This window comes from Gobio gobio, assembly GCF_949357685.1.
Source record: "Gobio gobio genome assembly, chromosome: 7".
Taxonomy (NCBI): Eukaryota; Metazoa; Chordata; class Actinopteri; order Cypriniformes; family Gobionidae; genus Gobio; species Gobio gobio.
In genome coordinates, this window is record NC_137103.1 from 19,523,664 (window position 1) to 19,549,464 (window position 25,801).

The 25,801-nt window shown below is 39.1% G+C and overlaps 1 protein-coding gene across 4 annotated transcripts in view; it reads right to left on the bottom strand.

Annotated features, from left to right (window-relative positions):
- Positions 1–25,801, bottom strand: part of vwa8 (von Willebrand factor A domain containing 8) — a 140,286-nt gene that overhangs the window by 55,073 nt on the left and 59,412 nt on the right. For all 4 annotated transcript variants that reach the window (XM_079820977.1, XM_079820978.1, XM_079820979.1 and 1 more), the window contains exons 23-37: positions 24,231–24,366; positions 24,020–24,139; positions 23,690–23,895; positions 19,774–19,925; positions 17,218–17,326; positions 16,986–17,124; positions 16,688–16,875; positions 11,383–11,505; positions 11,145–11,209; positions 7,704–7,829; positions 7,433–7,542; positions 3,066–3,220; positions 1,975–2,167; positions 1,791–1,872; positions 1,129–1,333 (exon numbers count right to left, since the gene is read on the bottom strand). In XM_079820977.1, the coding sequence (XP_079677103.1) occupies positions 1,129–1,333; positions 1,791–1,872; positions 1,975–2,167; positions 3,066–3,220; positions 7,433–7,542; positions 7,704–7,829; positions 11,145–11,209; positions 11,383–11,505; positions 16,688–16,875; positions 16,986–17,124; positions 17,218–17,326; positions 19,774–19,925; positions 23,690–23,895; positions 24,020–24,139; positions 24,231–24,366 (2,109 nt within the window). The remainder of the gene's footprint in view (positions 1–1,128; positions 1,334–1,790; positions 1,873–1,974; positions 2,168–3,065; positions 3,221–7,432; positions 7,543–7,703; positions 7,830–11,144; positions 11,210–11,382; positions 11,506–16,687; positions 16,876–16,985; positions 17,125–17,217; positions 17,327–19,773; positions 19,926–23,689; positions 23,896–24,019; positions 24,140–24,230; positions 24,367–25,801) is intronic.

Here is a 25,801-nt window from a genome sequence, read left to right on the forward strand (position 1 = left end):
CCCAGATTCCAATTGGATACACACATAATCGGATTTGGACTGACAGTGTGAACGTAGCCTAAATGCCTGCACACATTTAGTGAAGAACAATATCCATCATGTTTACACAGCGCACACAACGCCTCTGCACCTTACACCCAATTTCTCTCAACATGAGGACAGGAGAGTTGTCCGTCAATAAATGGGGAAACAAATAACTTGCATTACTTATTTAAAAAAGTAACTCAGATATTTAAAAGTAACGTGTTACTTTGCTAGTAAGTAATCGGATTACATAACTCACTTAAAGTGTTACCCCCAACACTGCAACCCGCAATGTTTTGAGAGTGACACAACTGCATTTAAATAATGGAGTGAATCTGCTAAATAGTTTTTCTATGTATATTAAATCCAGCAGTTATTTTAGAAGCACTTTCAAAGCATATTTTAAGTCTCATGACTGTAAAAAACATGCAAGGATGGCGACAGATTAACTTGTTTGGTGCTATTTTTGTAGAAAGAATTATTGGGGACCACAGACATATTAATGTCTGGCAGTTTTTAGTAACCCTCAGTCAACAGGTGTCATGTAGAACAACCAACAAACAGACCTCTACCAAACCAATGTTGTCATTTATATTTTGCCTCTTATTTTTGATCTGTCCACCTGTGAATGATAGAAATCCCTATACTTTTGGTAATTTCTCTCCATAGTGTGTCCTAAATATCTTATTTCACAATGCTAAAAAACGATTTTATTTAGCAATTTTACAAACTTACCAAAATATTAAATAAAAACATTTCTTATCTAAGTCCGCCACCATGTGGTAAGAGATGGAACTGCATATTTTAAACAGCCAAAACCCAACATGTTTGGGTCTAAGAGAGTTCAGAAATCAAAGTGTGTAATTCCTGCAGCAAAGGAGGCATCAAAAGGAATTCGAAAGCAAAGCAAGACAAAGAAAATATATATTTTTTATTTTTTTGTAATAATAATAAAATAAAAAAAATCACAATGCAACACAGTCTTATTGCTCCTAAAACAGACTGCATTTTTAAGCAAAATATAATTTACTTTTATTACCTTTGATTTTTTGGGTGAAAAATGACCTTTCTAATGTTCCGTGAGATTCTCCCTAAAGCTCGTACCTGAATTGGCCTGCCATCCTCTGATCCGATCATGTTCCTCCACTCCAGCAGAGAGCGCTGCAGGTTGTCAAGGCCCGTTTCCCATACTCTAACGTAGCCTCCCATGTCGACAGTCACCACCCCACCAGAGCCCAGAGGAGCCATCACTACATCTGTGTCTGAGACCTTTGAGATCCACACAGAGTAGGGAGACATTGAGCTGCTCCTGAACACATCAACATGAAAGACACTGATCAGAACCACCGGAAGACTCTCTGTCCCCATACACAGGCTTTCATGAAGCTAAATGTAAGCCTTTTTAAAGATATTTAAGACAACAAAAGTAAAATTAAACAAGAAATCATCAGGGTCAGGATTACCATATTATGGATATAAAGCAGGAGGCCCTCGAGGTCCACTTTCCTGCAGAGTTTAAGCTCCATCCTTGATCAAACTCAACCTGTAACTTTCTAGTAATCCTGAAAACCTTGAATAGCTTGTTCAGGTCTGTTTGATAAGGGTTGGAGCAAAAATTGGACCTCGAGAGTATCAGGAGCCAATGATCTGCTGCAGAATAATATGCATTGCAAGTGCAAAATACTCAGTCACTTTAAGTTAAAGCAAAGTGCCCAGCTGAACAGAAGAGGGAGCTACAGTTTAATGACAGGAGTCTTACTCTATACCTGGGGACTGGAATGTATTTGAGCTTCTTAGAGTTCAGGTCTGTCACTTCCAGGTAAGCAGCCGTCATGGGTGGTGTGACATCTGTTGGTGAATCCATACCATCACAGCATCATAAGTAAAAAGCGAATATATTTGCATATCTATTTTAATATGATATGTGCAATTAAGGTGTCAATGCTTCACCTTTAGGGTAGATCTCAGTCAGTGGCACTTGTGTAGGAGGCAGTGCTCGTACCACTTGATTGGCACCTAACAGACAGACACAGTTAACCCTCTTTGCCGGCCCTGTTCGCTTACTTGACCCAAAAAACATATCAGGCCCCCGACCCTCTGTTATGGGCGAAGATCTCTTAAAGCTGTACACCTCATTTGGGGACTGTGGAAAGACAATACAAAACAGGTTATAGGGGGAAATGCCATATAAGAGTATCCACTGATAAGGAAAACATTTGAACTTGTGAAAAAGTGAGGAAAATATTATATCATTGTTTTAATATTTTAAATACGAAGTAAAAACAAAACACTAAACTTGGTTAAGGTATGTTTTTGACAAAATTATTTGGCATAAAAGGCAAACTACAGCTACAGGTTTTATTTTACTATGCAAAAAAAAAATAATGCATAGAAAAAAAAACAGGAAGACGCACACATTGACTACCAAATAAATAGTTATTAATATTAAGTTTGTTCAAACTTTTAATTATTTTTAAATAAAGGGTTATGTTGTCAATTGTCCGAGGTCGGACATCCCTTTTGGCCACTATATCATCATCATCATCATCATCATCATCATCATCATCATCATCATCATTATAAGAGATCATGAATCATGAATAGTCTAAGAACATCACTGTCAGGAAATAATTTATGCAAAAATATTAGGTGACTTACAACATAATGTAAATTATGTTAATACCATTACATCATTTAACATTTACATTTAAGACTTTAGTTAAAAACCCATTTTTTTAATAAAAAAAAAAAATCTACATTAACATGCATTGCTAAAAATGTGGTATAGGTATAATAAGGTTTTCTTTTCAATAAATAAATAATGTTTTTATTTGTTAAGCTATCAGAATAGCAGCAGCATCCATTTATGCCCCCCCCCCCCCAAATCCACCAAAATATAAAAATACATTTAATTCAGAAATTGAAAACCTGTAGAAGATATTCATGTTATTTTATGTAACTAATTTTGAATAATAAAATAATGTGTATCATGTCATTGATCTATAGAATCTAGCTGTGTATTTGTCATAATTGTCACCCACCATGAGATCTGGGAAGCCCACAATAACATTAGCATAGGTGTTTGTGTCACAGAGGATGCGGTTGGGAGAGACAATCTTCTGCCCCAGGGCAGTGCTGAGGTTCTCATTGGGCAGCTGCTCATTCGTCACCTCCTGAGGAGCTGTGGTTTCCATCCCTGAAGCACAAAGACAGTTAGACCATCACTCTAAAATGACCTCCCGTAGAGATGATAATGTGTCCTCACCACTAAACCCATAAAAGGATTCAGAGCATTTCTACCATGACTCTACATTGGTCACATCTTTATACCCCAGTTTAATTGGTCATTATTCAGACCTTCTAGAGACATTTTGTCACACTCGATTTGATTAAGACCCCAATCCTGCTGATGGGAACTTTTGATGTCATTAACAACATGCTCATTTTTCAGAGCAAACGCTGAAGCGTGTCTGATACTTTAGATGTACGATGCCCACTAAGTACAGGCATTACTCTATCTTTATGACAGTGACATTCATCTCAATAACTCATACTATGAGTTATTAAGCGTCTTTCTGCTCTTCACGCTACAGAAACTGATACGTGCTGAAGGAGGAATGACCAGGGGCAGTTCATCAGAAGATAGAACTGTTTTCATGGGCCTTATAAACAAAGGGGCAACGATTAATTTCACCAGCTATTTTAGGCCTTTAAAAACAAACTGGCATTACTTTCTATCAAATGAGGCGTACAGGACTCACTGGCATCATCTATCAGGCCCTGAGAGCTTCAGCTCTCCTCTAAATGCAGTAGGGCACGTAACTGCTTTCAAATGATCTAAGACAGGAATACTCTTTATATATACACTGAACAAAATTATAAATGCAACACTTTTGTTTTTGCCCCCTTTTTTCATGAGATGAACTCAAAGATTTTTCTACGCACACAAAAGGCCTTTTTCTCTCAAATATTTTTTACAAATCTGTCTAAATCTGTGTTAGTGAGCACTTCTCCTTTGCCGACATAAACCATCCACCTCATAGGTGTGGCATATCAAGATGCTGATTAGACAGCATGATTATTGCACAGGTGTGTCTTAGGCTGGCCACAATAAAAGGCCACTCTAAAATGTGCAGTTTTAACACACAGCACAATGCCACAGATGTCTCAAGGGAGGGAGCGTGCAATTGGCATGCTGACTGCGGGAATGTCCACCAGAACTGTTGCCCGTGAATTGAATGTTCATTTCTCTATCATAAGCCGTCTCCAAAGGCGTTTCAGAGAATTTGGCAGTACATCCAACCGGCCTCACAACCGCAGACCACGTGTAACCACACCAGCCCAGGACCTCCACTTCCAGCATCTTCACCTCCAAGATCGTCTGACCAGCCACCCGGACACCAGCTGCAACAATCGGTTTGCATAACCAAAGAATTTCTGCACAAACTGTCAGAAACCATCTCAGGGAAGCTCATCTGCATGCTCATCGTCCTCAACGGGGACTCGAACTGACCGCAGTTCGTTGCCGTAACTGACTCGAGTGGGCAATTGCTCACATTCGATGGCGTCTGGCACTTTGGAGAGATGTGCTCTTTACGGATGAATCCCGGTTTTCACTGTACTGGGCAGATGGCAGACAGCGTGTATGGCGTCGTGTGGGTGAACGGTTTGCTGATGTCAACGTTGTGGATTGAGTGGCCCATGGTGGCGGTGGGGTTATGGTACGGGCAGGCGTATGTTATGGACAAAGAACACAGGTTCATTTTGAATGCACAGAGATACCGTGACAAGATCTTGAGGCCCATTATTGTGCCATTCATCCACAACCATCACCTCATATTGCAGCATGTTAATGCACGGCCCCATGTTGCAAGGATCCGTACACAATTCCTGGAAGCTGAAAACATCCCAGTTCTTGCATGGCCAGCATACTCACCGGACATGTTACCCATTGAGCATGTTTGGGATGCTCTGGATCGGCGTATACGACAGCGTGTTCCAGTTCCTGCCAATATCAAGCAACTTCGCACAGCCATGGGAGAGGAGTGGACCAACATTCCACAGGCCACAATCAACAACCTTATCAACTCTATGCGTGAGATGTGTTGCATAGCGTGAGGCAAATGGTGGTCACACCAGATACTGACTGGTTTTCAGACCCCTCCAATACTGCACATTTTAGAGCGGCCATTAATTGTGGCCAGCCTAAGGCACACCTGTGCAATAATCATGCTGTCTAATCAGCATCTTGATATGCTACACCGGGAGACCATTAGACGAGGAGAGCTGGACAAGGACATAGAAGGGCAACAACCCAGCAGCAGGACTGGTATCTGCTCCTTTGTGTGAGGAGGAACAGGAGGAGCACTGCCAGAGCCCTACAAAATGACCTCCAGCAGGCTACTAGTGTGCATGTTTCTGACAGTTTGGTCAGAAACATGCACACTAGTAGCCTGCTGGAGGTCATTTTGTAGGGCTGGCATGAGGGTGGCATGAGGGCTTGACATCCTCTAGTGGGACCTGTGCTCACAGCTCAGTACCATGCAGCTGTGATTGGCATTTGCCAGAGAACACCAGAATTCAATTCTGCCATTGGTGTGCCGCTTTCTTCACAGATGAGAGCAGGTTCACACTGAATACATGTGACAGATGTGAAAGAGTCTGGAGATGCCATGGGGAAAGTTATGGTGCTTGCAAAATCATCCAGCATGACCGGTTTTGGTGGTGGGTCAGTAATGGTCTGGGGAGGAATGTCCTTGGAGGGTTGCACAGACCTCCACGTGCTAGCCAATGGTTCCCTTACTGCTGTTAGGTACCGGGATGAAGCCTCAGAGCCATTGTCAGACCTTATATGCTGGTGCAGTGGGCCCTGAGGCCTCCTGGTGCATGATAATGCCTGGCCTCATGTGTGTAGGCAGTTTTTAGATGACAAAGGCATTGATGCCATTGACTGGCCCTCACATTCCCCAGACCTGAATCCAATTGAAAACCTCTGGGATATTATGTATTGGAGCATCCAAAGCCACAAAAGTAGCACCACAGACTGTCCAGGAGCTCACTGATGCCAGATCCAGGTCTGGGGGGAGAGTGAGTGCATTCAGGCACGTGGAGGCCAAACACACTACTGACTTACATTATGAGTTGCTGTGATGAACTTCATGCAAGTTGGATGAGCCTGTAACTTTGTTTTTTTTTTTTTTACATAGATTTTTGGTATGATTTTGAATCCAGTCCTCAGTGTGTTGATGATTTTGGTTTCCATTTACTGTTGTCACATAAATTTGTTCATGCAATGTGTGATTTAAGTGTTCCCATTTTTCTGAGCCGACACTACGGCTCTTACAGCCGTGACCTGTCTGTCAGCCAACAGACACGGTGTAATTTGTACTTCTGTGAACGGTCACACTCTGAGGTCCTTCATTCTGATATATCCGAACGTTTTGAGAAAAGTCTCAGCCTAATTCCTCAGCCGAACAGATTTGAAATGTCAAATTTACAGTTTATGTCAGGATTAGGCTTACAACCAGGGTTAGGTGCTACCCTGTGTTATTCACCGATCATTTCCCTTCTGGTATTAGGGATATGGGTAGGGTTAGGTTTAGGGGTAGGAATATGGTTAATGCAATAATGCAATGGACGAGCAATAAATGCCCCTATATACTCACAGTGAAGTTCTTTTTATATTGCTAGCGAACATCTGGACACTGGACACGTTAAATTTCATGTATGTCAGGTAACGTCAGGTATGACCACTGACAAATTATTCTTCTGGGTGTTGTCGTCATCCCTACAGTAGTAGTCAGAAGTGTACAGTGTACGTCTTCGTATTGTCAAGTTATGTTTACCACAGACATTATTTTACTCATAATTTGAAAAACCCCATTATAAAAACCCATAGAAAAATCTCAAGGGAACCACTGCCGAATTATTCTTCCGGGTTTTGTCATCATCCCTACAGCAGTAGTCCGAAGGAACTTTCCAGAAACTGGCCTGATTTTGTTGTCACCTGTTTTATTAGTTTTTTAAATTATATCTTATATATCTTATATACTTAACAAGTACCACTAATTAATAAAACTAAGTAAAATGTGCCCACTTGGAGTAAAAATGTAGAGTGCAATGAGCATAAATGAGTAAATAGATTTTCTGTTTGAGAACCCCACACATCAAAGATGACACCAAATTTATTCACATGCAGAAATCTCGAATCTGACAAGTCAGATTCAAAAATCCCCCAGGCTTCATGTCAGTCAAAGCAGATGTCAAACAGATGCATTTGCCAAAGCAAGACAGATGGTGACTGACAAGTGTGAGGGGCTCTCTGTGGCCCTGATTGGACGCAACATTGCCTGATTGGACGCAACATCTGATTGGTTGTTCTGGCTAACAAGCAATAAGGGTTGTTCACCTGAGCTTGTGCCAAAGCCGGTGTTAACAGCGTCTTCACTGATGGCGTGCAGCTGGCATACTCCCGTGTCCTCTGCGCCCATGTGCATGGGCTTTGTCAACAGGAACTTCCTGCACATGATGGGAGCACATTTAGTTGAAGAAGTAAGTGCTCTTATTTAGCCTCTAAAAGGAGAACACCCTTTTCAAATGGTGAGCAATGTGGGCAAACAACTAAAACATGAAGGAATCCTTGTGATTTCATTGAAGTGCAGAATGAATTTCATTGCCACCTGTCAGTCTTGCTCTCAACAAGAAGCCAGCGGTCTTCAGCCACCAGGAACACAGCCCTGAGATTGATGGGGAGGGAGATGGTGTGAACCTGACCTTCTAGCACATCAACAACATCCAGCTGATTCCTGTCCAAGTAGAGCAGAGAGTAAATCATTAGGCCATGCCTGAACAGGGCTGCATTTCCCTATAAAGTTGTCTCTTAGCGTGCTACGAAGACTCTAAAGGTATAACTTAACTAAAGGTATACCATTTCTAGGCGTGTTCCCCGAATTATATCTTAGGAGTTTGTTTAAGGTATACCTTCTTAAGTGCGACATTAGCAGGTGCTGTCCGTGGTGGTGGTGGTGCTGATTTGGTTTATCAACGGCTCAAAAATCGATTATTCACAGAAAGCGGTGTTCTTTATAATAGAAGCACTTCAGAAATGTTTAAAATTGCATATATCAGGACTCATGAGATCTTATAATATAATCCAAATTGCAAACTAAATCCAACCGTGGATATTTCATATAATTTTGAAATGATTGTGCGAACCTGCAACCTCTCATGGCCAAACGTATTATGAATTAACCCACTACATTAACTGGCAGTATGCTTATGCCATTTATATGATCATAATATATTTAGCCATAGTCTTCATTTAGTCCACAAGCAGGGTTAATTGCCCGCATCACATTATTGGTGTAAATCACTCATTTCTGTTATTGGATGACCTACTCAATAAAGGCACAACTTTCTTCTGAACTTTTTCTTATCAGTTATGTACATTAGGGACTTATGGAGTTTCATATTTGAATGTCCTGTGTTACCACAATGGTGTTTTTGTATTGGTCTGCATGAAACTGTGTCCCCTTCTATATATTAGAATGTACCTCAGCTTGTTTAAAAACTATGTGTAATGAGCTTTGATTATACATGTGACTTTCTCTGCATCACTTGTGTTTTTTGGTGGTTGTCAATGTATTATTATAAAGCTACAAAGTAGATTTTGTACTCCAGTAGGCTGGTATATTAACATTACATCAGTTAATGTAATGACATTTTTACTGTAAATTTAAGGCCCATGGCATAGGCGGTTACCTAGGGTGCAAAATGACAGGGGTTCTGCACGAGAGGAAAGCACCCTCAAACGAAAGCAAGAGCACCCTCAGTTGATACTGTAATAATATCATATTGGCGAAACTGAAACACTCCAGTGCATATTTGTGTTTGCACTCCAGAGAATGTCAAAGGATACATTTATATCTATTTACAATGTGTTTTTGCACATTGTTCATAGACATATTTGTTGATCTCTTGAATGCAATGACCAATCCGCTCAGAATCCACTCACTGCTGAATTCTGCATGTTCACAAATCCTCTTATTATTACAAATGAAGTGTAGACACAATGTAAATAAGAGATTAATTGTGCAGTGTAGACAACTTCATTGATTATAACAGAGCTTTGTGAAATTGCGATTAACTGAGATGAGTGACCGTTTTAGATTTGAAAGGGTACCTATTATGCAAAATTCACTATTACATGGTGTTTTAATAATAATAATAATAAATTGTTATATTTATATAGCGCTTTTCTAGGCACTCAAAGCGCTTTACATATTTCTATGTAGGGGGGAATCTCCTCAACCACCACCAATGTGCAGCATCCACCTGGATGATGCGACGGCAGCCATATTGCGCCAGTACGCCCACCACACACCAGCTTAATGGTGGAGAGGACGCAGAGTTATGCCAATCGTATATATGGGGATAATTAGGAGGCCATGATGGACAGGGGCCAATGTGCAAATTCAGCCAGGATGCAGGGGGTAACACCCCTACTCTTTATCAAAGAACATCCTGGGATTTTTAATGACCCCAGAGAGTCTGACATCGGTTTAACGTCTCATCCGAAGGACGGTGCTTGTTACAGTATAATGTCCCCCTCACTATACTGGGGTGTTAGGACCCACACAAACCACAGGGTGAGCACCCCCTGCTGGCCTCATTACACCTCTATCAGCAGAAGCCTAGTTTTCCCAGGAGGTCTCCCATCCAGGTACTAACCAGGCTCAGCCCTGCTTAGCTTCAGTGGGAAACCAGTCCTGGGCAACAGGGTGATATGGCTGCTGGCACATTTTTAACATGTGTCAGCAGTGTGTGTACACAACCACCCTATAAAGGTAAAAATCCACTCACTCCTCTTTTTTGAATCCCCATAAAAACATAAGCAGTGTCTCTGTCAGAACAATGCAGCAATGTGATGTCACATTGCACCAGCCCCGCCCATGACTGCTGACGGACTCTGCCCTATTAGCATAGACCCCGCCCTCAGAGAGCTGTACACAGTCCACCATGTTAATCTTCTCCCCAGAGCATTTAACAGCAGCATTCAAGAAAGAAATGTATTCTTATTAAAGCTTATTAATTAAAGTTATTTAGTCAAGAGCAGTGAGTTTTCTGTTTTTCTTTTGTTGTTGGATTCATATTAGCATATATAGCAGTAAGTACTATATATTACGCTGCTTTCACTTTAATACACAGATCTAATATACACCTGCGATTTCTTTACTTGCTGTTTACGTTAACAGACAGAACTGACTGTGTTTACGTGAACTTTGTGTGTTTTTGACATAACCGTATGTGTATTTGACAGTTTAAGTGCAATAAGACATACAAGAGAACTCACAGAATACTCACAGGACGCTTCAAAGTTTAAACTGATCTGGCTTTAAAACGCATGTAGATAATAAACTTTCATGATGATGAAGAACTGCAAAGTCACGTGAGCGTGACCGCAATAGAGATGATAATCAAAACCAGGCAAATGTTTTCGTTTTTGGAAGTGTATCGGAGGCACAAGCTGTGGGTTCCACCCTCTTCTGGAAAGCGGGTGGGGGGCAGCAGCTCATTTGCATTTAAAGATACATGCACGAAAACAGCATGTTTTTCCTTCCACTCAAAAAATTGGCATTTACAACATGGTATAAGAATTTATCTGTGGGGTATTTTGAGCTGAAACTTCATAGACATTCTGGGGACACCTGAGACTTTTATTACATCTTGTAAAAAGAGGCATAATAGGTCCCTTTTAAATTGAGTGCTCTTTGTGCACATTAATGCCAATTAACATCCTTTTAGTACTTTAGATTACAATATGTTTATGATAACAATATTGCCGTAATAGTTGACAACATGTTGAACTTAGTTAAACACTGCCTGCATCATGACGAGATTAAAATAGATCACCATAAGTATTCGTTTTTGCCAGTTTTGCCATGATTTGGAGTGCTCTACAAAAGCGGTATAATATGCGGTGCTGAATTTGGCCAAAAAAAGCTCAGAAAAAAGGAATAAATGAGCTGCTTTGCTTTGCAAAATGCTGCCTACATAGGCAGCTCACTAGGTTTCAAAATAAAGCGTAAGGGGACACATAAGATTGAGGGAGAATAACCTACCCATTTTCTTTGTAGAAGAGAAGCCAGTTCTTGTGGGCAAACTCCTTGCACATTTTGTATCCTGGCTAATGACAACAATACAAAACTTGAAAATAATTTTAAGACAATGTTAGGCATGATTGTCTGATTTTAAACTACCAGGGGCGACGCTAGCCGCAACACTGATAAAAGGTATCAGGCCCCCTAGTGGGCCCTGGACCCCTGATGGAGAACCACAGCTATAGACGTAGATTTCCACCTGACTCTCTTTGTTGTTCCACCAGTTTGAAGTCTTGCGTGGTGGTTCCTCCTGCTTGTCCTGAGACAGGACCAGTCTCCTCACAGCGCCAGTAACCAGGTCCAGATGCAGCACTGTGTTTCCCTACAAAGAGAAGACAAGAATGTTCACATATTTTAGTTTGTTTTTGAAAAAGAGGTCACATCATTTCAATTTATTCTCTAAGGTACACTGATAACGTTAGGTTAATGTCAAGGTTTTATGCGCCAAGAGAAGCCATCATGTAGTTATACGCAACCATTTTCCAGCCTCTATCTGACCCTGGCCTTTTTTCCGAATGTGTACATTTCCTTTTCACATTCAATCTGAATAAGGCCAGAAATTTACTACATGCAAGTATTGTGCCAGCCTCCTTTTACAATGCTTCTTAATCTTCAGTTTTCATTTTCATAGGAAAGGTTGGAGGCCATACATTCCTCCTCACCGCTGAATCTGCAGCATAATGGCTTCCTTACTCCCTGGCTTTCATATTCCGCATGCTGTCAATGTTATTAATAGAAGACTTGCATCACTTCTGGACAGATGGTGGGTTTGGCTGAGACGGGCCGTTATGGTCACGGGCCGCACTGTTCCATTCATCCTTCGTGTTTTCTCCGCCAGGAGAGCAATGACCGCTGGATGGCCCCCTGTGATGTCTGGACATCTGTATTTTTAGATTTTTATACGCAAGTAATCATGTTCTCCACACCCCTTTTTTCCATTGCTAACAGGTGTTTTAAGGTTTCCTCCAGGCTCGACTCTAATACAAAGCAGCTGCACTCTGTGAATCTAAATTCCAATTTGATCTCTTTCCGTTTTTTGGTTTGGTACCTTATTATGAAGTAAGTGAAGAAATGAGAAGGGTTATTGAATATATGTAGATACACTACATGACCAAAACTGTGATCTCCATTAACACTACAGCCATATGTGCTTGTTAAGTATTTAACTTTAAAACCATAGGCATTAATAGGGAGTTACAACAGTTTCCACTCTTCTGGAAAGTCTTTCTACTAGACTGAATGGATGTTTAATCTGTTAATCATAGAGTGCAGCAGTGATGACGTATTTTTGTAGGTAAAAACAGAAGTTAGCGTCACCCTGGTTCCCTAAACAAAACAAAACAAAAAAAGATTCTTGCATTGGATTATTGCAGAAAATAAGCTCTTTGGCCAACAATTGTTTATGATTCTTACATGTTTTGTTCATAAAGATAATCCTCACAAATGAACACAATTTATTTATGAATTTTGAACCCTAAATACAACTGCCAGAAGTAAAAAGCTAAAGGTAGGCTATAAATGAACTACACCACAATCGCATGACTTTAACTTCACTCATACTCTTTGTCGAGTAATGAGGCTTTAATGAGGATTTAAACACAGACTGATGAGTCAATGAGTTTACTTATTTAGCATTAAGATATTTAATGTCCCCGGTTGTTAGTAATTGCCTTTTTCAAGACACGTTAAACAAAAAAGAGCTTGTGTAAACCATAAACCTTACTTTAGGCATTAACACAAAACCCATTAAAAAACCACTGACTTCAGGACAATGAAACTAAAGTAAAAAATGTCAACTTGTTTCTGTGTTTTAGTACTCATTCCTGCAGAACTCTGTGGGAGTAGATAATATGGCCAAACCTGAGAATTAAAAGGGGGTGTCCACATACTTTTGGCTATGTAGTGTATGACCATAAAATGTTAAAATTAAATAAAATATTTTGGCATAATATGTAGACATACACTATATTGCCAAAAGTATTGGGAAAAAATCAAGCACCTAGGCATGCAGACTGCTTCTACAAACATTTGTGAAAGAATGGGTTGTTCTCAGGAGCTCAGTGAATTCAATCGTAGTACCGCGATAGGTTGCCACCTGTGCAATAAGTCGTGATATTTCCTCACTACTAAATATTCAACAGTCAACTGTTAGTGGTATTATAACAAAGTGGAAGCAATTGGGAACAACAGCAACTCAGCCACGAAGAGTTAGGCCACGTAAAATCACAGAGCGGGGTCAGCACATGCTGAGGCGCACAGTGCGCAGAAGTCGCCAACTTTCTGTCAATAGCTACAGACCCCCAAACTTCGTGTGGCCTTCAGATTAGCTCAAGAACAGTGCGTAAAAAGCTTCAAGGAATGGGTTTCCATGGGCGAGCAGCTGCATCCCAGCCTTACATCACTAAGTGCAATGCAAAGCGTGATGCAGTGGAGTAAAGAGCGTTGAACTCTAGAGCAGTAGAGTCTTGTTCTCTGGAGTGACGAATCACGCTTCTCTGTCTGGCAATCTGATGGACGAGTCTGGGTTTGGCGGTTGCCAGGAGAACGGTACTTGCCTGATTGTATTGTGCCATGTGTAACGTTTGGTGGAGGGCGGATTGTGGTGTGGGATTGTTTTTCAAGGGTTGGGCTTGGACCCTTAGTTCCAGTGAAAGGAACTCTTAATGCTTCAGTATGCCAAGAAATTTTGGACAATTTCATACTCCCAACTTTGTGGGAACAGTTTGGGGATGGGCCCTCCTGTTCCAACCTGTGCACCAGTGCAAAAAGCAAGGTCCATAAAGACATGGATGAGTGCGTTAGGTGTGGAGGAACTTGACTGGCCTGCACAGAGTCCTGACCTCAACCCGATAGAACACCTTTGGGATGAAATAGAGCGGAGACTGTGAGCCAGGCCTTCTCGTCCAACATCAGTGCCTGACCTCACAAATACGCTTCTAGAAGAATGGTTAAATATGGTCCCATAAACACACTTCTAAACCTTGTGGAAAGCCTTCCCAAAAGAGTTGAAGTTGTTATAGCTGCAAAGGGTGGGCCAACTCCATATTAAACCCTACGGGTTAAGAATGGGATGTCAATCAAGTTCATGTACATGTAAAGGCAGGCGTCCCAAAACTTTTGGCAATATAGTGTACTTAAAATTAAACTGCAAAGACCACTGTGATAATGACCACCCATTTTCACATTTCAAAGACTAGTGAGCATTTAGCAATTTGGCAGTATACAGAATTTAGCCATGTCAGATCTTGTCACTCTGTCACTCCGGTCTTGTTTATTCTTTGTTTGATGACACTCCTATTGTCTTGTCATTGTGAGCATGCAGTTCCAAGTTTGCGCTTTAATTTTTTGAGTTTGCAAGTTTTTCTTTTGTGATACGCTGTATGGTGCGGAGCGTGATGTTCGGAGCTCGAAACTTCTGTCTATTTCGGTTTCGGTTTAGTGTCAGGGTTCAGACATTCATGCTCCATGTTTTGTTGTAAGCGCATGGGTTGAGTGCACTTTCACTCACCATGCGCTCTTGTCCTGTGTGTTTTTGTAGAACACCTGGTTTATGTTTTCATTGGCCATGGAATCTTGTGTTGTCTTGTTCTGTGTAGCACGTTGTTCATGTTTTCATTGGCTGCGTGCTTTCATGTTGTCATGTTTTTTGTGGAAATGCAGTCGGTGAAATTGATTGTGTTTGTGTCATGTTTTGTGTGAGCGCATTGCTTTGTTTTCTTTGTTTCTATGTGCCATGTGCTCCTCTGTCTATTGTCTTTACTATTGTCTATTGCCCATCTCGTTACCTGATTATTGGTTTATTTGCCCCACCTGCTCTCTCGTTACCCTCATAATTTCCTCTCCTATTTATTTTCCTTGTGTTCTCTGTCCTGTGCCAGTTTCGCTGTCAACAGTTCAGATCCAGCGTTTTAGGAAACTGGTATTTTAGTTAGTGGATAAATCTGAAATCGACACCCTTGCGTTTTCGTGTGCATAGCCAATCTGTATGTTTTTTGTGAAACAGTGATGTCATCACACCACGTCCTGCACAGTAAATACTAGAACAGATACAGCTACGGCCACTGGGCATGCGCACATCAATATTGCGTCATTTAATTACAGTATTTGCATTATTGTAAGGGTAGATTTAAGGTTAGGGTAGGTGTAGGCGTTAATAAAACACAATCTGGTAAGTAGCAAATTTATTTATTGTGATTTTTTATCGTGACATTTTGCCTCACTTCCGACCGTTGCTGTACCCCTTCTAGTCACAACTCTACTTCTCTGTTTTTAGATTATTTCTGTGGCAGAATTACAGCGCCACATACTGGTCTGGCATGTATACTACATAGTTTTGAGTCGGTTTCAGTGGTTTCGTGTGTACGCAGATATTTCTTGAGACGAGGGGAAAAAAAGATTGGATAGGGAAAGCTCTGGCTTTGTGTAGATGTGGCCCTAGTTTCCCCATACGGAATAGTTTTTGTTTTATTACCAATAAAAGCCCATTACACTCTGCATTTTTGAGTCCTTGCTTATCCTCACCAAAACCTGACAAGCCAGTCATAACAGAAATAATTTACAAATGTAAAAGACAAAAATTATTGTGTAAAACTAAATATGAAATGAGTGATTTCTGTCCCGCCATTGAAAGTCCATTCAACCAAAACTTTGATGCTTCAAAAGACATAATGAAAGTAATCTATACTGTATGAATCAAGCGGTTTAACCCAAGACTTCGGAAAGGACACAAACCTCATTGGTTTTTGTGGAGGCTCAGAGGTGCTTTTGTGATGCACAAATACAAAACTCACTGGTTCTTGTGCATCAAGAAAGCACATTTGATCTTCTGTTTACCTTTTTTGTTAAGCTCTATGTACAGTATGTGTGTGGATTACTTTTACAATGTCTTTATGAACTTTCTGAAGCATAATAGTTTTGGTTACAGAAATCTCTCAGGTTCCACTGAAAATATCTTCATTTGTGTTTCAAAGATGAACGAGTCTTTTGGAAGGAATAAATTACTTTGTTTTTGGGCGAACTATCTCTAAGATTTAAGTGGACTTAAATATTCTGCAAAAATTGCAGTTTAAATTAACTACGGGGGGATAAACAAAGCCTAAATATAGTGACAATAACATCCAGCAAAGTAACATGCAAGCCTCAGTGTACCTCAGTACGTTGTATAACTGATTTAAAATTCCAAATGGTATCATTGCTCAAACATCACATCTCATCATCTACGGTGAATCTATTAGCTCAAAACTCAGCCTCAAATTTGTTTTGATCTGTGGCCATTTCCATCCACTATTATTAGAAATTATATTCCCTTCATGGGTTTGGTGGAAAGTATGCATCTATTGATGATATTCTATTTCCCTGTTCAGATAATAACAGCAAGTCTGAGGTGAACATCAGGGCAGGAATGAGACCCGTAAATGGATAGGTAATGGTAGCAAGTGAACGGCAACGCTTTCATGTATAGTGCCTGTGTAGAAGGGTGAGTTACAGGTCACACACACACACACCTGTTCTTCATGGAGCACCACCTGGTCCTGCAGCGGGTTGCCCAGTGCCGCCACAGAGACAAAGGGCTGCCATACTCCACTGGTGGTTCGGGGGAAAATGTCATAGAGCTCAATGCACTGCACAGAGTCTCCTCTCTCCTTCATAGCATACAGCGATACAGGGTTACATGTGGCCACGTAAATAGAATCTATGAGGGAAAAAAGGATTCACAAGACTTTATAATGCCATATTAATTAGGTCAAAGGTTTGGCTCCATGAGACTAACTCCGATATCATTGTGCTTTAGTCATGGCCTACCATTAGCAGTGGTGACGTCGCAGATGATGTTGACCTCGTTTATGGGGATTTGCCAGTGAGCCTGTTCCTCAGTGAAGCTCATAGATCTGGACTCATGCCTTTCAGATGGATAACTCTGAACCCGCAGAAACACTGGGCCCTGAGGAAAACCACAGACGTCTAATTAGTTTCAAAGTGTAAAGTGTTAATTACAACTTTGAAATATTGAACATACATGAAAGGTTTATGATACCTTAATATCTATCCGATGGGAATCTGTTGGACACAGCAGCTTTCGTCGTGCATTACCGCTCTGATTGATGGCCCAGTAACCCGCCATCTTACAGTCTGGCAACGGTAACCTAGGAAAAGGGTATTTAGTCATTGTCTTTTTGCCCGAGTTATACAATGAAAACACATAAAACTGTGTTCTTTTATTGGGTTAAGCAAAACTGCCTTGCACATCTAGATTTTTGTGACTGTGATTCCAGTGACTGACTGTGCTTACTGTATATGTACAAGAAAGTAATCGTAAAAATGGTACCTAAATCAGAAAAATATGTTTGTTGTTTCATTTGGCTCTGTACATGGCCCAGGACTGATAACAGTCTGCTGTCTCTGTAGTTAGGCTGTTCATTGATATTCATTAAGATTGTAGTTACATATCTGATTATTGCACAGATAGTATGACCAGAGAAAACATTAATGCATTCCTCTGCAATTCATGCAGCTGGGATAACATATCATTCCCATCAAGATAAAATATTTAAATGTTTTTTTTTTTTTTAAGAAATTAATAATTTTACTCAGCAAGGATACATTAAATTGATCAAAAGTGACAGTAAAGACATTTATAATGTCACAAATATATCTATTTCAAATAAATGCTGTTCTTTTGACTTTTAATTCACAGACAAATCCTGAAAATAAATGTATCACAGTTTCCCCAAAATATTAAGTAGCACAACTGTTTTCAACATTGATAATAAAAACAGAGTGTCTACTTACACCAAGTGCAAATAGCCTGCCTTGTTGGCAGAGGCCGTTTACACTAACTCCGTCCACCATTATCTGATTGAGCCAGACAAAATTTCAAAAGTAATTCCGCTGACAACAGAATCAGTGGCATGGCGAGTAAGGCGAGTGGCGTTAGCATTTGATGCAACCAACTAGAGTTTAAATCTGCCTTTTATTTATCTACCAGCGTTTATTTTGAATAAAAATTAAGAAAATATTCTAAATAGTGGTAATAAAGTGCCTAATGGGTATTTAATAGTGGAAATTAGGAGTAGGTGTAGGGGAGGTAATGTACAAGTAATGTCCCAATAAAGAAGCATCCATTTATGTTTTTAATAAATATAAATCACACTGAATGTGTTATTATTGAACACAGTTTTGCATACACTGAGGTGCAAATAGTATCTGCCACTATTTCAAATAGCATTTAGAAACTATTTACACTTAGTGCAACGAAAATACTTTTTGTTACTATTTACACAGTGTAAATAGTATCTATTGATATTTGCACATAGAGCAAATAGCCACTGCTTAATAATACATGTTTTTTGAGCAGACAATTTAGCATATTATAATGATTTCTGAAGGATCATGTGACACTGAACTGGAGAATGGCTGCTGAAAATTCAGCTTTGCCATCACAGGAGAAAAAAAAACATTTTTAAATAAAAAATGTTTCACAATATTGCTGTATTTTTGATCAAATAAATGCATCCTTACTGAGCATGAGACATATTTCAAAAACTTAGAAGTATGATCCAAAAGGAAATATTTGTTTCTTCACTGTCATTTTTCAGTACTTTGTATAAAACATAATACATTGTGTAGACTAGATAGCAAAACACTCAAAAGCAAGTGAAATAAGACAAATATGAGACAGAAGAAACAAATAATTTCCTTTATTGAAAGTGTATAATATACAGCACTGAGAAAATGAAATGACCTTTATGGAATGAGACATTATTTGTTGTTATATAATGCTGATAAACTCTTAATAATTAGATAAAGGGCAAATTCCAAACAGTGGAAGGGCACTGCGATGGGACATAGACGCCACTTGAAGGATTGTTCCAGATAAAAGAGGAAATTATGTTTTTAATAGCTCCCGTCGCCAGGTGTGTTCCAAAAAACCACATTATGAGAAACAATTGTTCTGCTCTCTCCAGATTTCCCACTCCAAGCGCTCTGTTCTTCATATTGAACAGGGTATAGAGATGCTCACTTCCCATTGGAATTTGCCCATAAATCTTTTAAAAGCACTAACCAGACCCTGGCAATCAAGTGTTCAGTTTTAGTTATTTCTGAGTCTGTGTAAGTATTTTTTTTTTTTACTATTAAATGTGTGAATTGATGCATGTTTAGGGTTTTGTCTATTGCACCTTCAATGAAATAAGCAGCTTATGAGTTAAATGCATCCGTTAAAGGTGAAGTTTGTAATATTTGTGACACTAGAAACAAAATTGCTGTTCATGTGAGCAGCCCGACTGGGCTGGACACAACCATATTGGCTAAACCAATGGTGTGAGTTTGGCCTGTTTGTCAGAGAAATGCAGATGCAAACTTTATTTTGAAACCAGTCATCATTTTTGCATAATTTTGTTTAGTGTCAAAAATTGCACACTTCACCTTTAAACACATTTGTTCAAGTGTATGGTTTGAGGACCATGCAGAGCAGATCCTTTCTACATGTAGTCTTAATAGTCCAGGACAGCCTGGCTGTTAGAGAACTCAATATTTGTCTATGAAAATGCATTCACGGACAATAAAGGGTCAATAGGAGCTGAGCTCTTACTCCTTGGCCAGGTGCACGCTGGTGGGTTTGGCTCCGATCGGAATGCCGTGCTTGTGCAGAGATGTGATCAGCACCTCAAGCATGTCCTTGTTATAGGAGTCAAAGTCAAACACATTCCTCACCACGTTGGCCAAGCCCTCATCCGGAAATTTCTGGAAAAAAGGAGAAGAAGTTAAGCCACAAGATAAAAGCATTTAGTTGTAATGCATTTTGAGAGCACTTTGATTTTATGTTATCAATCAGTGCAGATTAAAAACATTGAGTCATATAGAAGAGATGATAAAAATATGTAAGAATGGTTTCCCTTTCTGTTGATAAGTATGCATTTAAATTGAACTGGCCACAATACACTTGGGTCCCTATTGTAACGATCTGAGCACATGGTCTAAAACGCACGCCGCAAATGCACTTAGGGCGTGTCCAAATCCACTTTTGCTGGTTTAACGACGGGAAAAATGGTCGGCGTGCTTAGCGCATGGTCTAAAAGGTTTGTGCCTAGTCTCTTAATGAGTCATGGGTGTGTTTTAGGCATAAAGTGCAATAAACCGATCACAGTCTCATCTCCCATTCGCTTTAAAAGCCAGTTGTGCTTGGACCACGGCAGATTTGCTATTTACATGGTGGTATATAGACACCCTCAACCTGACGAGTCAGTTTAAATACATGTGTATTGCCACAATTGGTTAAATAAGTGGCCAATTTCAATGGTTATTAGCCTACTGTGAATAGGTAATTCTGATACATGCAGTGACTATCAATTATGACATGTAGGCATTTTTATCTTTATGTACACAATAATAATCTTTTACATTGTAATCATTTTATTTTTAATATTTAAAAATTTTTGTGTGCTGCACGTCCCTGTCTGTTTAATAAGCAGAGTGTACGCACGTTGTGCACCCGCCTATATGCGGATATTACTAACACGCCCTTTAAATAACACAAAAAATACTGATACCATACAATATGACTAATAATTTTCACAAAATTCTCTAAATTCAACATGGTCAAAACAATTACCAGTCATTAAAACTATATGTCATTAAAACAAAAAAATAATAAACAACACAATGTCAATAATGTTTTCAGATTTATTGTTTTCAACTATATAAAAATGAATACTTCAAACATCAGGATAAATTAGATAATTATTTTATTTTAGATAATTCTAGATGTATTTCCACCAGTGTTCGTAAAATTAAATAATACTTACATTTTACTAATATTATTCAATGTTTTTGGAAATAAACATGTTCTGTGAATGATCACGTTTTATGGGTAATTCATACTGAAATATTGCACATTATTATAAGCTACTCATAGCAGCTATATGAATTTCTTTTTAATTTAATGCCATTTTAATACTTCTTTGTTCAATTTAAATTTGATTTGTTTGCATCCTCACTTCACATTTAGGAAGTGAATTGGGATTTTAAACATTTTCAATTCTATTCAGAATGGTGGCACAACCTGCCTATGGTTAGGTTCTTCTTTGTTGTACCTCTGCTCACTCTGGACATTCACACAACTAGCTTTAGAATTTGCATAATGAGATTCTTTTAAACAGTTTTGAAGGAGATAACAGCCCAGGCACTGGTCGCTGCTGTTTCAATTTGATCCAAAAAAAAAATATGCAGTTTAGAAATTAACAAGTAGACAATTTATATTTGTGTACACAGCTAATTTCAATCATAATGGTATTTAGAACAAAAGGTTTATAAGATCACAAGGAACAAAATCAGTCAAGTTTAACTGCAAGTGTAGACCTCTGATGGCTGCTTGCGGCAGACTAATCTGACAACTGACTCCTCATCCAACGTGACAGATAAATTCCATCCATCTATCTGCACCCCTGTCACTCCTGAGAGCTGAGGCTAGAGTAGGAGGAGGCCGGTACGTTGTGTGTGTGTGAGAGCAGAGTTAAAGCCCAGAGACTGGTGGCCCAGAATGGCAGTGTGGCCTCTATGTGTCAGATCAGTCTGTGAGTGGGCTGAGTGAAGAGACAAGGCCTCTCCTCCCTCACTCTGTCTCTCGTGCGGCACCTTTCATCTCAGACATAGGGTCACTCACCCTCATCTATTAAACCTCACACAGTTCATCACCGACACAAAGTCGGAATTCTTAAAATAGGCAACAGGTTTTATGTATTGTGTGGATTTGTCCAGTCTGGTCCACGTTGCAGCTTATTCTGAACATGATCTGCCATTTTAGACAGGAAAATACTGTCTGATTGACATGAATAAACAGCCAATATGCTAATAATATGCATGCTAATAAGCAACTAGTCAATAGCGAGATGCTCGGTTACGTATGTAACCCTTGTTCCCTGAAGGAGGGAACGGAGACGTTGCGTCGAATACACCGACATATTGGGATCCCAATACGTTGGTGACGTCAACGTAACGTTGAATGTGACCGACTGAAAGGAAACTGGTGTTACCTTTGTTTGATGACACTTTAGATTAGGGTCCAGTTCTCACTATTAACTAATTAACTATGATAAATAAAATTATTAATAGTTAGTAAGGTATTGGGTAGGATTAAGGGATGTAGAATAAGGCCATGCAGAATAAGGCATTAATATGCGCTTTTTAAGTACTAATAAACCGCCAATATCCTAGTAATATGCATGAAAATTAGCAACTAGTTAATAGATGCATTAAATTGACCAAAAGTGACAACGCATATAGCAGAGAATAGACTGGACTGTTAAATACCTGTGACAAGCTTAATGTTAAAAAGAGTTAAGCGCAATTAGCTGCAGAAAATAACTCAATGCGTGTTCGCACACAGAAAGCTGCAGTTATAACACTGCATCTCGGATAGCGCAAGATCCCGAATTCACTTCTCTTCTGAAGCTTATTTGGCCAAATACACACAAAATGATAAATGTAATATGAATTTAATAAATGCCCGTTTTGGCTAGTATTTACATAATCACAGTTGGTTTTGTCTTAAGTGAATGTAAACAGTTGAGGAAGAAAACACATGTGTAACATTATATTGGATCTGTGCTGCTCTTAAAGTGACAGCAGCCTAATAAACCTGTTGCTGTATGTCATTAAAGGGATAGTTCACCCAAAAATGAAAATTATCCCATAATTTGCTCACCCTCGAGCCATCCTAGGTGTATTTGACATTCTTCTTTCAGAAAAATACAATTGGAGTTATATAAAAAAAAAGTCCTGGCTCTTCCAAGCTTTATAATGGCAGTATCTTACAAAAGTTTCTAACAAAAACCCACTGATTTGCTTCGGAAGGCCTTTATTAACTCTCTGGAGCCGTGTGGATTACTTTTATAATAGATAGATACACTTTTTTGGCTTCAAATTTTGGGCTGCCATTCACTGCCATTATAAAGCTTGGAAAAGCCAGGACATTTTTTAATAAAACTCTGATTGTTTTCGTCTGAAAGAAGGATGTCATAAAGGGCAAGTAAATCATTGGGTAATTTTCATTTTTGGGTGAACTATCCCTTTAATGTAATCTAACAACAAAGGACAAAGAAAAAATGACTCACTGCTATTGACTGAATAACTTTTGTAGCTTTTTTTAATGTAATGGCTACTGAAAATACAGCTTTGCCATCACTGGATTTTTTTTTAAGTACATTAAAATAAAAGTATAATAATATGTTTCACAAAATTACAGTTTTTACTGTATTTTTGATCAAATAAATGCAGTCTTGCTGAGCATAAGAGACTTCTTTCAAAAACGTATTTTTAAAAAATCTTACCGACAGTAATTGGTATTACAATAATAAAAGGAGTGGAGATACAAATTGAAATAATAGTGTCATTCTGTCCATTATTTGCTTCCATTTTGTATTGTATACATCAGACAGTCAATGACCTATACATGTGTCAGATAGACTATATATGTGTGCCGTCTGAGGCCATAACTACCTGCCAATTACCTGTAGGTGTTTTACGATGTTGACCACTTCTCGTGTAGAGTAGGGGTAGGTGATTGTTCCTTGGTCAGCCATGGCCCGGAGCTCTCCGAATGCAGCCACCAGTTTCTGGAGAACAGCATCTGGAACGTCAGGCCCGTACTGCTTCAGCATGGCAAACTCCGCCTGAGGTTTGGGGTTGTCCACTGCATGGCAGCTAAATATGTCCCCTAAAAGAGTGATTCGTCATTAAGTCTTTACTTGATATTTGTTTGTAATACTCATGATGATCATGATATTCTGTGATCAAATACCTTTTTATAATGATATATATAATCAAGATATAAGCCTTACCAAGAGCTCCAAAGAAGTCATTTCCCAAAAATGGAAAGCCAGGCCGGTTAGCTAAAACAATCATGCGGAAGTCTGTATGCATGGGGATGGCATTAGGCCTTCCTGCTGCTTCCAATGGATCTGTGGAAATCAAAGAACAATTCCGGTTTCAAAGACTGTAAGTGACGGGTAAATGATGTGAAATATGTTTGATCCTCTCAGTCCATTTCACCTGACACTATTCTTCTACCATCTGCAAGGATCATCTCTCCACTTTCCACCAAAGTCTTCAGGATACATGTGACATTTGTGGGAGCTTTATCGGCTTCATCTATTACCAGGATGTGTCCCATCTTCACAGCTTTAACCTTGAAAACAACACACACAAGCACATTTTTATTTCCTTATTTATTTACTTATTCAAGTCCACTTATAATGTTAAGCAATGTTTCTTGTGCCAAAAAGATTTAATGTAACCATTTTCCATCCTCGGCTGCTGCACACTACCGTTTAAAGGTTTGAGGTCAGTAAGATTTTTTTTGAAGAAATTAATACTTTTATTCAACAAGGATACGCATTTAATTGATAAAAAGTGATTGTAAAGACATTTATAATGTTACAAAAGATTTATATTACCAATAAAGGCTGTTCCTTCGAACTTTCTATTCATCAGAGAAAAAAAAAATACAGTTTCAAGTCAGTTTTCACAAAAATATTGTTAGTAATAAATGTTTCTTGAGCAGCATATCATTTCTATCAGTTAAGACTAAAGACTGGAGTCATGATGCTGAAAATTCAGCTTTGTCGTCACAGGAATAAATTGCATTTTTAAAAAGTATTCAAATAAAAACCTGCTATTTTAGATTGTAATCAGATTTCAAAGTTTTTCTAATTTTCTGTATTTTTGATCAAATAAATACAGCCTTTGTGAGCATAAGAGACTTCTTTCAAAAAACATTAAAAAGATCTTACTGACCCTAAACTTTTGAACAGTACTGTACCTTTAAGACTTTTATATGTAAATGACCTCTTTTTGGATTGCAAGTGAAAAACACAGTACCAATATTGTTTAGTTTTCACTGACCAAGAAAAAAAAGTGTGTTTACACAGTGCAATCAAAAATACACAAGAGACTTCAGATAAGAAACTTTACAAAAATGATAAAGTATTTGCATTTAATTAGACAACAATTCACTTTAACTCCTAAGGTGTTCCAGAAAAATGTAGATGAACTGGATGGAATCAGATTTGGAATCAAATTGTGAATCGCTGAATTTAAATCAGTTTGAATTATGAGGAAAGATTCCCATACTGAATAGGCGCCGACATAATGATGTCACAGATGAGCAAAACCGGTCCGTGTACCTTTGGATAATTCGTTTTCAAATTTTTGTCTTCAAAACGGGAAAACGAAGAATCTGTTCCTTTATCACATATCCGACCCTTCTCATGAACATAAATAGCCTGGATGCCAGCCGAACTTAGCCCCGCCCTTAACATTTGAGGTCGGGAAGTTCGGTCTGGACTTGATCCGTTGTGGAGCAATTATGCTCAAACCAGAGCTGTCCGGACCAATCAAATTGTCAGGGCGGGCTTTATTCGATGAAGGACAGATGATCAACAGTAACGTAATCATCCACGTCACCAAAGAGCGCTTGGGTTGAATTCATTTACTAAACGGAGAACTTGTTCTTATATGCATTCACCTTTACTATTTCTCTCAAAAATGATGATCGTGTTAGCAAGTACTCGGTGTATCCTTAAATTCTTACAACACCGGCAAAGATGGTTCATACTCATCTT